The sequence below is a fragment of the Oreochromis aureus genome, linkage group 6, assembly GCF_013358895.1.
Source record: "Oreochromis aureus strain Israel breed Guangdong linkage group 6, ZZ_aureus, whole genome shotgun sequence".
In the NCBI taxonomy this organism is placed as follows: domain Eukaryota; kingdom Metazoa; phylum Chordata; class Actinopteri; order Cichliformes; family Cichlidae; genus Oreochromis; species Oreochromis aureus.
Window position 1 is genome coordinate 32,373,561 of NC_052947.1, and position 13,700 is coordinate 32,387,260.

The 13,700-nt window shown below is 35.9% G+C and overlaps 1 protein-coding gene across 1 annotated transcript; it reads left to right on the top strand.

Annotated features, from left to right (window-relative positions):
* The first annotated feature begins 1,370 nt into the window (after positions 1-1,370).
* On the top strand, positions 1,371-9,305 carry LOC116315436 (lipopolysaccharide-induced tumor necrosis factor-alpha factor homolog). The gene is made up of 6 exons (XM_039613085.1): positions 1,371-1,388; positions 4,695-4,761; positions 5,490-5,705; positions 5,872-5,898; positions 6,021-6,177; positions 8,262-9,305. The coding sequence occupies exons 3-6, from the start codon at positions 5,495-5,497 to the stop codon at positions 8,365-8,367; spliced, it is 501 nt and encodes a 166-aa protein (XP_039469019.1). The 5' UTR covers positions 1,371-1,388; positions 4,695-4,761; positions 5,490-5,494; the 3' UTR covers positions 8,368-9,305.
* Positions 9,306-13,700: the final 4,395 nt, after the last annotated feature.

Genomic DNA, 13,700 nt, shown 5'->3' on the forward strand with positions numbered 1-13,700 from the left:
ATTTTTATGGACAGAATATCTAGGCGTAGCCAAGTGGCGCAAGGCTTCCACTTGGGTAGTCTCAGAATCTTGTCTTTGCTTTGTACAGATGATGTGGTTCTGTTGGTTTCATCAGGTGGTGGCCTCCAGCTCACACTGGAATGGTTCGCAGCCGAGTGTGAAGCGGCGGGAATAAGAATCAGCACCTCCAATTCTGAGGCCATGGTCCTCAGCTAGAAAAGGGACTTTGGCCATCTGGGAGGTACTCAGAGTAAGTAAACATTCAGTGGTTAAAAATTACTTTAGTTACAAAGGCATGATATAAAAAAAAAAGTCTTACAGTCTTACTGATTTTGGGCTTCTGTTTGACTGCCATAAATTAGAGTAAAAGTCAGGGGTGATTTTAGCCCATTTTGGGGGTGCTTCAGCACCCCCAAAATGAATCAAAGCACCCCCAAAGATTTCTTACTTTTTTTGGACAATATTTGCTGTCTGTGTGACACACTGCTAAAAATATAAAAAGCATACAGTACTTGGTTGAGACATAACATTTTAACAACAAAAGTATAGATAACACCCCCTCCCAAAATGGTTTGTTCCAGCTCGGCTCTCCCCTACTCTGGCTCTAGCGCAGTTGCTGCCAGAGTGGCTGAGATGCAGCGGAGCGGAGGTGTAAGTGCCTGGCTTAAAACAGGACATATTAGCTGCATTTAACCTGCAGTTACTCTTTATATAGTTAGGTAGGAGTCATAACATGTTTCTTTTTAGCTGAAAAACATTACACCAGGTAACCTCCAGTGTTGAAAACATGTTTTCCGATGATGTTTGCTACTCTACAATCCGTCCTGCTCTGTAGTAAAATCAGCGACATTTGACCGTCCTGTTGCTCCCATTGAAATGTATACAGCCTATTTAAAATCTAAAACTTAAAATTGTCTGTAGCCTGCTGTTGTTACCACTGTCCTGTTTGAAATGGATACTAACTAGCTAACTGACTGAATGCCCATTAACCTTATAACTCCTGTTGTGTGTGTGTGTGTGTGTGTGTGTGTGTTTGTGTACAGAGAGACAGTCAGGTTCATAAGGGATATAAGGAAGTTTTTTCAAAAAAAGGAGCCACATTCAGGTAAAAGTGTAAAATCAAATGATCCGTCAATCAAAAATAATGTTGGATCAGTGTTTCAATATTTATATCTTTTATTAGATGTTCATGTGGTTTGGTTATTTGCCTTTTGGTTGAAAGTAGACTGAGAGAGGACTTTTTGTTAGCGATCATAATGGTATTTTTTCATATTAATGTAATTTTTCATCTAATTGAATACAATCTATTTGTGTATGATTGTCAGTCCAAAGAGGGAGAGAGGAAAGAGGGGAACATGAGGAGAAAGTACAAGGTCAGGAAGAACCAGGTAAGAAAAAAGACAGGGAATAGTGACAGGCAAAACAGAAACTGTTAAACTGACAAAGAGAAAAAACCTGATTTTACTCATACAATCAGGAAGTTGTTTTCTCCCTACATTAAAGCTGCTATACAGAATCTGCAAAACAAACTGGGTTGAAACATTTTTGACCCTCTTTAACAACATTCCAACATAACATTATCATTGATTGGGGAGATTAAAATTAATGATATATTTTTATGTGGTTCAGCCACAACTCTACTAAAACCTCAGCCAGTAATAGGTAGGCCAACTTTTGGACCGTCCAGTTGTCTGTATGACTGCCGCAGTACAGTATCAGAAAGTGCCAAACAGCCCTGGTGGAGTGAGGAGCTGTAAAGAGAAGCAGAGTGCTCTGTTTATATTCTAAAAGTGTTTTAAGCTGGCTTGTTTCAAAGATTCTGTACAGCAGCTTTAAATGTTTTCCAAAAGCACACATACACTTATCAGTGTTTCTCAAACTTTTTACAGTGTGTACCACCTGAGAAAAATGTCAAGCTCTCCCAAGTACCACTATGAAAGCATGAAACTCATAAATCTTACAACACAAAATTAGTATTATTAAATTAGTAAAATTAGTATCTGCAGTAAAGATTTTTATTTGTAATAATTTATTCTGTTTTGGGAGTGTTTTTTATGTATCTGTATTATATTATACATACACATTAAAAGTGAATCTCTGTCCAAATGCACTCAGTTTACTTCTTACTCACTATGAGCATCATTCATCATTTTCCCCCAGTAATTAAGGTTAGGATATGTATTTTTTTTTTTTATTCCAATCCATTCTTCTTTTGCAGCATTTAAATAACCTTGATCAGATTTGATGGTTTTGTTACAGACTTTTCAAAAAAAGTGTTTGCCTTTCTTTCTCAAATGTGGGGATTAAATTGTGTTAAAATGTACAAAACAGTGATGTCATGTTTTGAGACGAGGACCCAGGCACAAAGAGACTTGTTGAATTTAAGAATCATATGATTTAAGAAAGAAATTTGCAGACTTGCACAGAGATGGTAAAATTATGATGACTGATAACGGAAATGAAGACAACAGACGATGAGGACAGGGAGGAACAGGGGTTTAAATGCACCCAGGAGACAGTCAGAGAGAACTTGGGACAACTGGAGACATTTAAGGATGCAGGGACTGACAGAGACGGGGAAGAAGTCTCATTGTGACGTGTAAAGCAGGGTTTTAATAGTTTTGCAATTTTCATTAGTTTTTATTTTTATTTAGTTTTGACTTTAGATTTTCAATTTTATATTAGTTTTAATTAGTTTTTACCAATTGTTTGCTAGTTTAGTTTAGTTTTTATTTTTTTGAAAATCCTTAGTTTCAGTTTAGTTTTGATTAGTTTCAGTTATAGTTTTAGTTGTGTTTGCAATAATTAAGTGTAACAAAATCCCAGTTTCATCATATCAGTCATTCTCTTCTGCTTATCCTTGGGTATGTTGCTATTCCAGCTACCATACCCTGCACCCTGGACAGGTCGCCTGTCTGTCGCAGGGCTAACACGCAGAGACAGACAACTCACATTCCCACCTATGGGTTCTTTAAATAAATAAATAAATAAATAAATTAGGGCAGATGAACAACCGTTGATACCAGGCAACTATAAAATGTATATCTTGGCCGCAATGAGACTATTAACTCTTGCAGCACCGGGTGTTCGTAATTTTGGTTCAACTGAATTGATAAACCTTTTGAAGGCAATTGACTCACACAGTTATGTAGATATCCCAGTCCTGTTGTCTCGGGATGCATCACGCTGCCTTGCCTGGGGTTAGCTTCTCTTTTCTGGGGATGAGGGTTGGGCGTGCCCCTTACCCTCTCAAGGTAAGCTAGGTTAGCCTTCTTGTGTGAGCTTTTCAAGTGCACTTTAAGGTTTGTGGGATTTTTTTCCCTTTAGAAATGTCCCTCATAATTTCTCTCTTTCCACTACAAGACACTTGCTTTATCCAAAACACAGTCATATTCAAAGTAATCCCAAATTGGACTCTGGCGCTTTCTCCCGACTTTTCCTGACATGATTCTGCGCGTGGACGGAGCAGCGACACAGACGACTCGACTAACGTACTTGCCACCTGCTGGCATAATGAGACACAGCAAGAAAAAAATCTGGAAACTAAACTTCATTTTCACCCTTGACTATTGTATGACACGCACACATCAACGAAAACTAAACACATTTTTGCTATAAATTCAGTTAATTTTAATTAGTTTTGTGAACACTCATTACAGTTTTAGTTAGTTTTCCTTTTTTTGTTTTTATTTTTATTTCCGTTAACGAAAATGTTTTTTCACTTCTAGTTTTCGTTATTTCGTTAGTTTTCGTTAACGATAATAACCTTGGTGTAAAGTTTATCTTGCCTGGCTGGGCAGCTCTCTGGGTGCTCAGCACCCCCAAAGCTCTGATCCTAGAATCGCCCCTGATAAAAGTACTGAATGAAAGACCTACAGCAAATGTCTTTCTAATTCCAGCTCATAGATAAACACAGATTTTAGATTACTTTCAGTAGAAGTTTCTTGGTTTTTGTAGTAAACTAAATTTTGTTTAAATTTCTTTTCAGTAACTAAAATGAAATTTAAATTTATATTTTGCACTAGCAAAAGTGAAAATAAAATTAAAAATATACATGAGGTGGTTTTAGTTTTGGTATTTGACAATTTAGTTAAATTTGTCAACATAACAAGCATGTGGGTGCTTTGTTGAATATGTTTATTAAAAATGGGATGCAGTTAGATCCATAAAACACATGGCACAACATAGAAGAGGCACATCAACAGGACAAGACTGAGACACAGGACAAGACACAAATGTGCCAATGTTCATATTTTGGACCGAGAAGGCAGATGGTTTGAAAGACGAGTCCATCTGTGACCACATCATTTTTCACTCTTTGCTCATGTGATGGTGCTCATGATTAGTAATTGGTATCTTTAAAAGTTTCACCTCTGTCATCTGAATGACAGATGAAAGTCTTCAAAAGTTAAAGACTTCTTTTTGCCTTCAATTCTCAGGATCCTAAGATTACAGTGTTGAAGTACGTCTAAGTATGTGCATGTGCGCACTAAAGCAAGACAATGACATTTGGAAATTTGACAAAAACACTGATACACCTACCTAATTCTCATTGTACAACTGTATAGTGACAATAAAGGCATTCTATTCTATTCTATTCTATTCTATTCTATTCTAATCACCTGCCTATTCATAGTGTTGCTGCTCCACCTTCTTTTTGACACAATGCAGTTGCATTTGTGTATTTAATACAGTTACTGTCACACTGAGAAAGAAGCAGGACCACACTGCCACCCACATACTTCTGACCTACTTATCAAGGTAAGAGGCATTTGATCTCTTCTCAGGTTAAGAAAAACATTCAATTATACAAGTGGAGAAAAAAAGAGTAAGAAAAAATTAAAAAGCTGTAACATTAAAGCTATAAGCAGAATGATTTTTGTTGGTAAAATGTCCCTAACAAACATTTTTTTTCTTCCCTATTTTATGAAGCAAGGTTATAAAATTTTATTCAGGTTAATTATAAATCAGTCTTTAAAAAAAAAAAAATGTAGTCAGTGGTGTACCTTTAAGCCAGGTTTATGAAACTCAATAAAAGGTGAGGTTTTTTTTGTTTTTTTTTAAATAACCCAAAACGGGTTATTGGGGCGATCGTGGCTCAAGAGTTAGGAGTTCGCCTTGTAATCGGAAGGTTGCCAGTTCGAGCCCCGTGATTATGTCAATTACAAAACTGGGACATGTGTTTCAAATCTGAGAAACAGGGCTTTTAGTCATGTGAGAGCAGTTTGTACGATTTCCTGTAAAAAACTTACAATGCAAACAAACCTGCTCACTTCCTTATGTGGAAAGAGTGTGATGTGATTCATTGCTTCAACCTGATAAGCAAGTTTTCAAACACAAAGACTTAAGCCCATTCCTCTTGACCTACTTGGTGGTTTAACTTTTTCACTTTGCTTCATTCAAAGAGAAAAAATAATGACTGAGACATTTTTGAATTTCAGAACTTTACTGTAATTTTCTATTTTCTTTATTTCTGTTTCTATAAAAAGACACCATGGAAAAGGGAATCCAAATCCCAGCCCCGCCTTACCCTGGCCCCCCTCTGGACTACAATGCAGGAGTCTCCCAACAAGGTTACCAGCAAAGTGTCCAGCCTGTTGTCCAGCCCATTTTCCAGCCTGTTGTCCAGCCCATTGTCCAGCCTGTTATCCAGCCTGTTGTCCAGCCTGTTGTCCAGCCTTTTGTGCAGCCTGTTATTCAGACAGGTGAGGAATTAGAGGTTACTAGTCATTTTACTTAAATATATTAAATACTTTAATATAGTGCTCTTAATTTATAATTCATTAATTCCATATTAGTCTATGTGGTTGAAGCTTTTGTTCAGCTTTTGTTCTAATTTTTCAAGTTCAATATCTGCTTCTTTATGTCCAGTTCAACAACATCACATCATACAGCCCGGTGAGTCTCTATCTCCAGTTAAATCGGAATTTGGTGTCACAAAATTCCAGTTTTAGTGGAGTTTTAGTACAGAGGTATAAATATTACAGTCATCTGAGGTTGTGTTTTGTTGTTTTTCACAGTTAATCAAGTTAACCAAGTGGTGGTGGTGCAGAATCTGCCAAAATGCATTCCTGGACAGATGGCGTGCCCTTACTGCCACACCAGTGTTGTGACTAAAATTGAGTACAAAATCGGACCATACACCTGGTTGGTTTGTGGCCTATTAGCAGTCTTCCTGTGAGTCAAAACTCCAATATACTCAAGTACACATGAATAAATTCGAACACACTGCAGAATATCATAAAAGATTATTTTCTTAGCGGGGATTTTCTCAGTAAATATCACTATTTTTTGGTATTTGTGTGTGACCTGTTTCATCAAGTCATCATTTTACCTGATGGCCTGATGAAGGTAGGACAGAAATTCTGTAGATTACCAAACATTTCAGCAATGAGCAAGACAGTTACACTCAACTGCACCTGCTATTCATTCAGATGTATTACATTTTTAAAGGTAATTCAACCTAAATTACTTAAATTAGTTAATTCATGTGCTTTTTAAATGTACTATATAAATACAAGTGGCTTGCTATATATTTTTAAAGCAAAGTGATCCTATATTATACTTTTAGTCTCCTCCCAGGCCATCTTAAAAAAAAAAAAAAAATACCAGAAAAAAGGTTTTAATTAAAGAAATTCACAAAGAATGAAAATATAACTCTTTCAACCATACCAAAAACCGAAACATTTATATGTGCACTACTAAACTTCAGGCCTGTCTCTTCTACATCCCTGTTAGTAAATTATTTTATAACTGATAAAAATATTGATTTATTCTGCCTCACAGAATCAAGGTAGTTTAATGGTAGTTTAAATTAATCAACACCCTCGAGTCGTAACTGTCAGAATCCTCAAAGCACAAGTTGAGGAGGAGGAATGGCCACAGTCTTTTACTGTACCTCATTAGTCAATCAAAGACTGAGACAGAATTTTAAATCATTTGAAAGCCTTACTCTTAGCCTGGTAAACCCTAACTGGAAAACACAATTAAACAGTTTGATTTGTAGTTTTCTATCACCAACCTGGACCGTATTCTGAGTTTCTATCAGAATTCTCAGATTTTCATATCTGATTTAATACTCAGAGTACTTAAAGAATAATTATAGCAGGTGATGTTGACATTAATGTCGATGAACGTGTCAAGGCAGGCTAGCGGACATGAGTTAGACCCAAATATAAGGCTCAGAAAGACTTAAACAGAACTTAAAGTAATCCAGGTCATAAACACTAGGAAACCAACTAATCTTAAAGTAAAACAAAATGTAAGGGAGAACACAACAAAGGGCAAGGGGAAAACTATATATACACACAGTATATAAACAGAGGATAACAAGGGAACAGGCAAAACGTGGGAGGAGCTGAAACCACTCACAAATAAATAGACACATTAAAACATGGGAGAAGATGTTGCCAAATGAAACAGGAATTAACTAACACTGACCTGGACTAAGACTCATTAATTCGACAGACAAAAGGCAAAACATAGAGACAAAATAGACAGCATAAACACAGGAAAGAGCACAAAGACAAGACTAGGACATTAAAGGGAAGTATTATAAGCCAGAAACCAATAACCAAAACTATGGAAAACCAAACTCTAAAGGAACTCAGAACAAAATAATGCAGAGAATGAACTTAAATCATCTCTTAAATCCATACGATAAAACCATAAGTCAACAACACCAAAACCTCAAACTCAAACTGGATCGTGTTGTGACATATGCCATATAATCTACAGTTAATCCAGAATGCTGCTGCGAGACAGGGACCAGAAAGAGAGAGCATATTTCTCTCATATTATCTTCTCTTTGATGAATCCCTGTTAAATTGAAATTCAAATCCTTCTCCTCATATACAAATTTTTGAATAATCAGGCTCCATCTTGTCTTGGAGAACACATAGTACATTAGAATTTTTAAAGACTGAATTGGCAGCTATCAGGCTGTTTCTACGAAACCAGTCCCAGAGTCAATTTGGAAGACCGACACACTCTTTGCTTTTAAGATTAGACTCAAAACTCTTTTTTTTTTTGATGAAGTGTATTGTTAGAACTGAAATGGGTGATTCTAAACCATCCCTTATTTATGCTCTAACATGCTCAGATTGCATGTTGCATTGCTCAGATACACTGGAGTTTGTGAGGCACTGAGCATTTCACTCTACTCTCTTTATTCCCCAAATTATAATTAATATTCAGTCTGTAGAATGAATGAGTTGATAGGCATATGATAATTGTTTTGATGCTATTCTTGTTCACAACAGGTGCTGGCCTTGCTGTTTTATCCCTTTCTGCGTCAATGATTGCAAGGATGTGGAGCATTCCTGCCCCTCCTGTAACGGCATTATTCACGTCCACAGGCGCATGTGAAGGAGAACTGCAGTGTATGTTCTACTGAAGCAACAGCAGCAGGGCATCTCTGTGCAAACAGAAATCCTCTGTAACCCTGTGCTCATCCTGTATGCATGTTTGCATGTTTTAACTGTAAATATACTGAAGATACTGAATGTGTAGCTATATAGAAGAGCAACAAAAGAACTTCCTTTACTTTTACCGGATGATTAAGAAATCACTTTGTATTAATTTACTGTGAAAATATGAGTGAGTTATCAGGATTTTTTTTTTATGTTTATTTTGATGACAGTGGTGTTGTCTCTGTATCAAATACCTCTGCGTTAAAGTGAAGGAAAATAAGCCTCAAATGAAGGCGTGTGGGTTTTTTAAAATAACATACCCACAAGTAAAATCAAATTTAGATGTTTTAACATTTAAAGTTATTCTTTGATTTTCATTTAGATGACATATTGAATGTTTTCATTTAAATTTTTGATATTTTAAATATTAATATAAAACTGATGACAAGATTAAAATGTCAATACTGACCAGTGACCATTAGTCAATGTTTGCTGGATTGCTCCAGTCTTTTACAAACACTGGAACCATATTTTCATGAAAAATTAACATAAATAATTAAATACTTTTTAAATTGTTTTTACCTACAACAATCATGTCATATGTCTTGATTTATCTGTTTATATTAAAAGCATTTACTGAAATAACTAACTTCCTGCTTGTTAGATGTAATGATGATCTAGAAACAAATTTAAATGTTAATATATAATAAATAAAAAGGCAATTATCAACTGAAGCACAAAATTTCTTGACTCTACAGCTGACATTTGCAATGGGTTTTTAGTCAATAAAATTGTTACTGAAGTAAACAAGCAAGTATAAGTTTAGATCAAAATGTATGTTTTTGAATATGAAAACAATGCAAAATATTGTTTGTGAAATGAGCAAAATAGAGGAAAATATTTAGAAGAGTATAGTCATTCAAGTGAGGCTTACATTTTTTCATTAAAATTAAATTCATAGGTCTATTTTATATGTGATAGGTCTATTTGTAAAGACCTAGTTTTAAAATAAATGCATGGTATGGACTATAGTGCTTCCCTTCTGCTATATTCTTAAGTTTTAATCCTTCTGTGTGGTGTGATTTAATAAAAATGTAAAAATAATCAATTCTAAATATAAATAGATTATTATTTTTTAGAGATTATTTATTAATCTATATAAATTATACCTGTGAGTTTAAAGGAATTAATGACTTACATGTCAGTGTCAAACATGGCAACTTAATCGAAGTTTAAGGTCAAACCAAATTCTCTTCACTGACAAACTTGTGAACTCCACCTACACTTTTCCACTCCTTACTTTTACCTCTGTCCTCCAAAGAGCCTGTGTACTGACAACAACAGAGACCTGTTGGGTACGTCTCCAGTGCCAGTGACATCTGACGCAATGCCAGTTTTTGACACAGTGGGTGTTGACAAAAGAGTATTTTCAGGAGGAGCTTTTAGTATCACCATTTAAACTCCTACATACACACCATCCACCCATGTCAGGTACACTCCTAGTCTCCTGACTTTAACTCCACTTCACATATTTAAAATTCTTTAATCAACCACAGAACACAAGCAGGCAGTTAACATTTGATAAGCAGGATGATTGATTATAGTTGCCAGTGCAGAGCTGCTGTTGTGTAATATTAGTGCATTTTGAGTATGCTTAACAGATCGGTTCTATCTTTCCTAAATAATAACAGCGTCAGTGATAATATAGTATAGTATATTAGTATATTATAGTTCTCTGTCCTTTTTATAGTATGATAAAAACAGAGTCCTTGCAGGTTCAATGCTGTGTTTTCATGTATGTTTTGATACTAAATTACACTATTGATGGCCATGGTTTTATCATTAATAATTACAATGTAAATCTGGGTTTCCAGCCATGTGTCCACCCATGCTTTCTTAGATGACTATATTTTTAAAGACAAACATATTTTGCCTAATCAATGTGCATTTTACAGTGTATATTATAAGGATGCTGAAGATAAAACATTATGTCATTCCCACAGGAGCCCCTGCATGAAACATAATAACTATGGTTCAGTGTGGCTCTGGACTGAGAAGAGACCTGAGGTGGTATAAAGCTGAGATATGCCACTTTTCTGGAATGTGACAATAGTCACTCCTAGATTAATGAGATTAGGACTGATGAATTCCGTTAGCACTTCTCCATTTCTGTCTTAAAGGGACAAATTGGGAAACACATGCAAACACTAAATATCAACCTGTCAAGGTTTGTCAAACATTTTAAGTCTGGCAAAAGATCTATGTATTAAACTGCATTCAACTGCATGATGTCATCTTAATTATGATGAGGTCAGGACCAGTGTTGGTCAAGTTACTTGAAAAAGGTAATTAGTTACTAATTACTGATTAATTCTCCAAAAAAGTAATCCCATTACTTTAATCATTACTTATTTTCAAAAGTACTTAGTTACTTTCAAAAACATGATAAACAATCTGAATACGTAATAGAGCAATAGACCTTTCAGCACAGTTCTATTTTTTATGCATAATCCATCATATAAAATTGAATCAAATGGAAAGCTCTTTTTAAAAATTGTTTTATTAGTTTTAATCTTTTAATTTTATGCACATATATATGTGCAACAGTCTTTGGCTTGAAGAAATTTGTTTAACATTAAAACCTATTTTCTGCATATTCCAGTATATAAAATAAAATAATGTTTTGTGTTTACACTCGCTCTTTCAAATAGATGCAATTAAAACACAGCAAAAAATAAATAAAATCAAAGATTCAGCGGAACTAGGTCCTGTTGCTATTCAAGCTATTTTCACCTGTTTAGCAGGAGTGGGATTTGAAGTTTAATTTTTCACTGTAGAAAGTTTTCTTCCCACGCAGAGTGTACAGTGTACGCTAATGCTTTTGCCATTTTTTACGGAATCAAACTTAAAGTAATGTAAGTATGTCCACGCTTTAAATGCTGCATGGTCGTACGCTCTCCCGCACTCGATATTTTGTGCGGAGTGCAAAATATGGAGTACAACAATACAATACAACAGACAATGCAAAAGACGTGTATTGTTGATACGGCTGTTGCTGCCACGGACGTCGCACGCGCTTATGTCATTGTCATGACACACTCTCAAAAACAAAATCACAACGGTTTAGTAACACGGTAACGCAGCATGCTTACGGGAAGGTAACAGTAATCTAATTACTTTTTTGAAATAGTAATCCCTTACATTACTCATTACTTTAAAAAAGTAATCAGATTACAGTAACACGTTACTGCCCATCTCTGGTTAGTACATTGTAGATTGTTGAGTGGGGTTGGGAACAAAACGGGCGTTGTGTATAACAGCTGATCATTTTACATAAAACTCCGACATCAGTGATATCTCAGAAAGATCAACATGGCAAGCATATATCGAAGATTAAGTATCAAACATAGCAATTTAGTTACTACTGTCTGTTCACAATCTTTTCTTGGAAATCAATAGCTAGCTACAGAGCCCCGTCTGAGCACTTCTGCAAATATGTGATGTCTTGATAAACCAAGCAGATATTTGAAGTTTACACAGCTACATTCACACCTGAAAATATCTTAAAAGTTGATTTTGTGACCCATAAAGACTAATATTAAAACTAAGTAGCTGCCTCCATTGTTGGATACTGGAGTTGGCTGGGCCTCGCTATGAATTCTGGAATAGGTTGGGCCACGAAGGATACACCGTCTCGGCCTTCAACTGCGACCTGGGAAGGATGCAGCCTATTTTGTGAGATCTCGCAAAAGTTTTGCGAGATCTCGCAAAAGATCATCTTTATTTTTTTTTTCTCCAATGTCTCTTGCAGGGCTCCGTAGCTAGCATCTACCTCCCCAGTGGCATCATGCACTAACAGCATGAACAAAGACTGCACATACAAAGAAGCAACTGCCTGAAAATTGGATTCATATTTGACTCTCTGTGAAATGTAGAAAATGAAAATTAAACAAGCTGTATACAGCATATTGTGGTAATTATTGAGCTTTAAAGGCTTTGCATATGTTATGCTGTAATGTGTCTGAAATTGAGCTGTTTGTTTGCATTTTCACATCAATCTAAATGTCATTCTAAACTACACTAAATGACTGCAAGTTGTTACTTCGTGTTTATTGCACAGACATGACAATGGTACCTCACGGACAACTCATTTATTTATAATGTTTAGGGTAATGCCAACCTAGGTAATCAGGTATTAATACTATTTTGAGAGTTACTAGAATAAAAGCTTCAGCTCCACTTATGACTAAAATAGAATTTTAGTAGCAGGATTAAATGACAATGAGCTGCACAGAAAAAACATTTCATCATCACTCTATTCATCTATAATTAAACTTAAGCTGTTGCTTGCCTGCATGTGAGGGCTCATTATCTGGATTACACTAACATGATCGACTCAACATGACACTAGTGTGCATACTTGTTGTCCAGCACTGAAAATTAAGCTCGTCTAATGGCCACTTGAAGCTGTCTCCAAAAAAAGAGTTGAATCTTGTAGACTGCCATATTAAAGTATCCAACTTTAGAGCACAATAAAGACATTTATCAAAAAAAATAAAGTTTTGATCTCTGCAAATCTTACCAAATCTTAATAAAGTTATTAGTTTTTAGCATAAAGTTATTATAGTTATGGAAATATTAGCTTTAACTGACACTTCCCCTCAGCTCATTCAAGCACAGAATTGCGCTGGGGTTGTCTTGGTGCCTCTTGGAACATTTTCAATGCACCCTGCTGACCAAAGACAATGGCTTTCTATATTAACAGTCTGCTCAGGAGGTCTGTGCATCATTTCTGGTGAGCAGTATTTTGTTAATAGTAATTAGGAGGTATGTAGGTCTGTTTATTGAGTCTATGGATGCAGCTTGCTAGCATTAGCAGACGACCTAGCACTCCACATTATGCTCACTTCCATGTAATCAATAAGGTCGCGACAGAAATCCTTGAATTAAGACTTCACAACTTTACAAATCATGGCTTAGTCCTTTTTTATACAGTATATGCTTTATTTATTTGTGTACCACAAACCAGCTTTGTTTTTTCCTGCCTGCCCACTATCACTGAGCGCATATGTCTGTCAGAACCAGTTTCTCACACACTAATCCAAACTGGCTCAGTGACAATGGTAGCTGCTCATTATGACTTTCCTAATGCCGTGTCCCTTTCTAACATCACATGCAGGGTAAGAGATTACTCCTGTCTAAGCAGACTTGGCTGAATCATGTCTTCCAGAGGATTATGCAACACTCTACTAGAATAGCTACACGGCCACAAGGCTCACCTGTGTGGAC

Excerpts from the sequence above, each read along its gene's own strand:
- LOC116315436 (XM_039613085.1), top strand. The coding sequence starts at position 5,495 with ATGGAAAAGGGAATCCAAATCCCAGCCCCGCCTTACCCTGGCCCCCCT. Across the intron at positions 5,706-5,871 it reads GCAGCCTGTTATTCAGACAG|TTCAACAACATCACATCATA; the intron begins GTGAGGAATTAG and ends CTTTATGTCCAG. Across the intron at positions 5,899-6,020 it reads ACATCACATCATACAGCCCG|TTAATCAAGTTAACCAAGTG; the intron begins GTGAGTCTCTAT and ends TGTTTTTCACAG.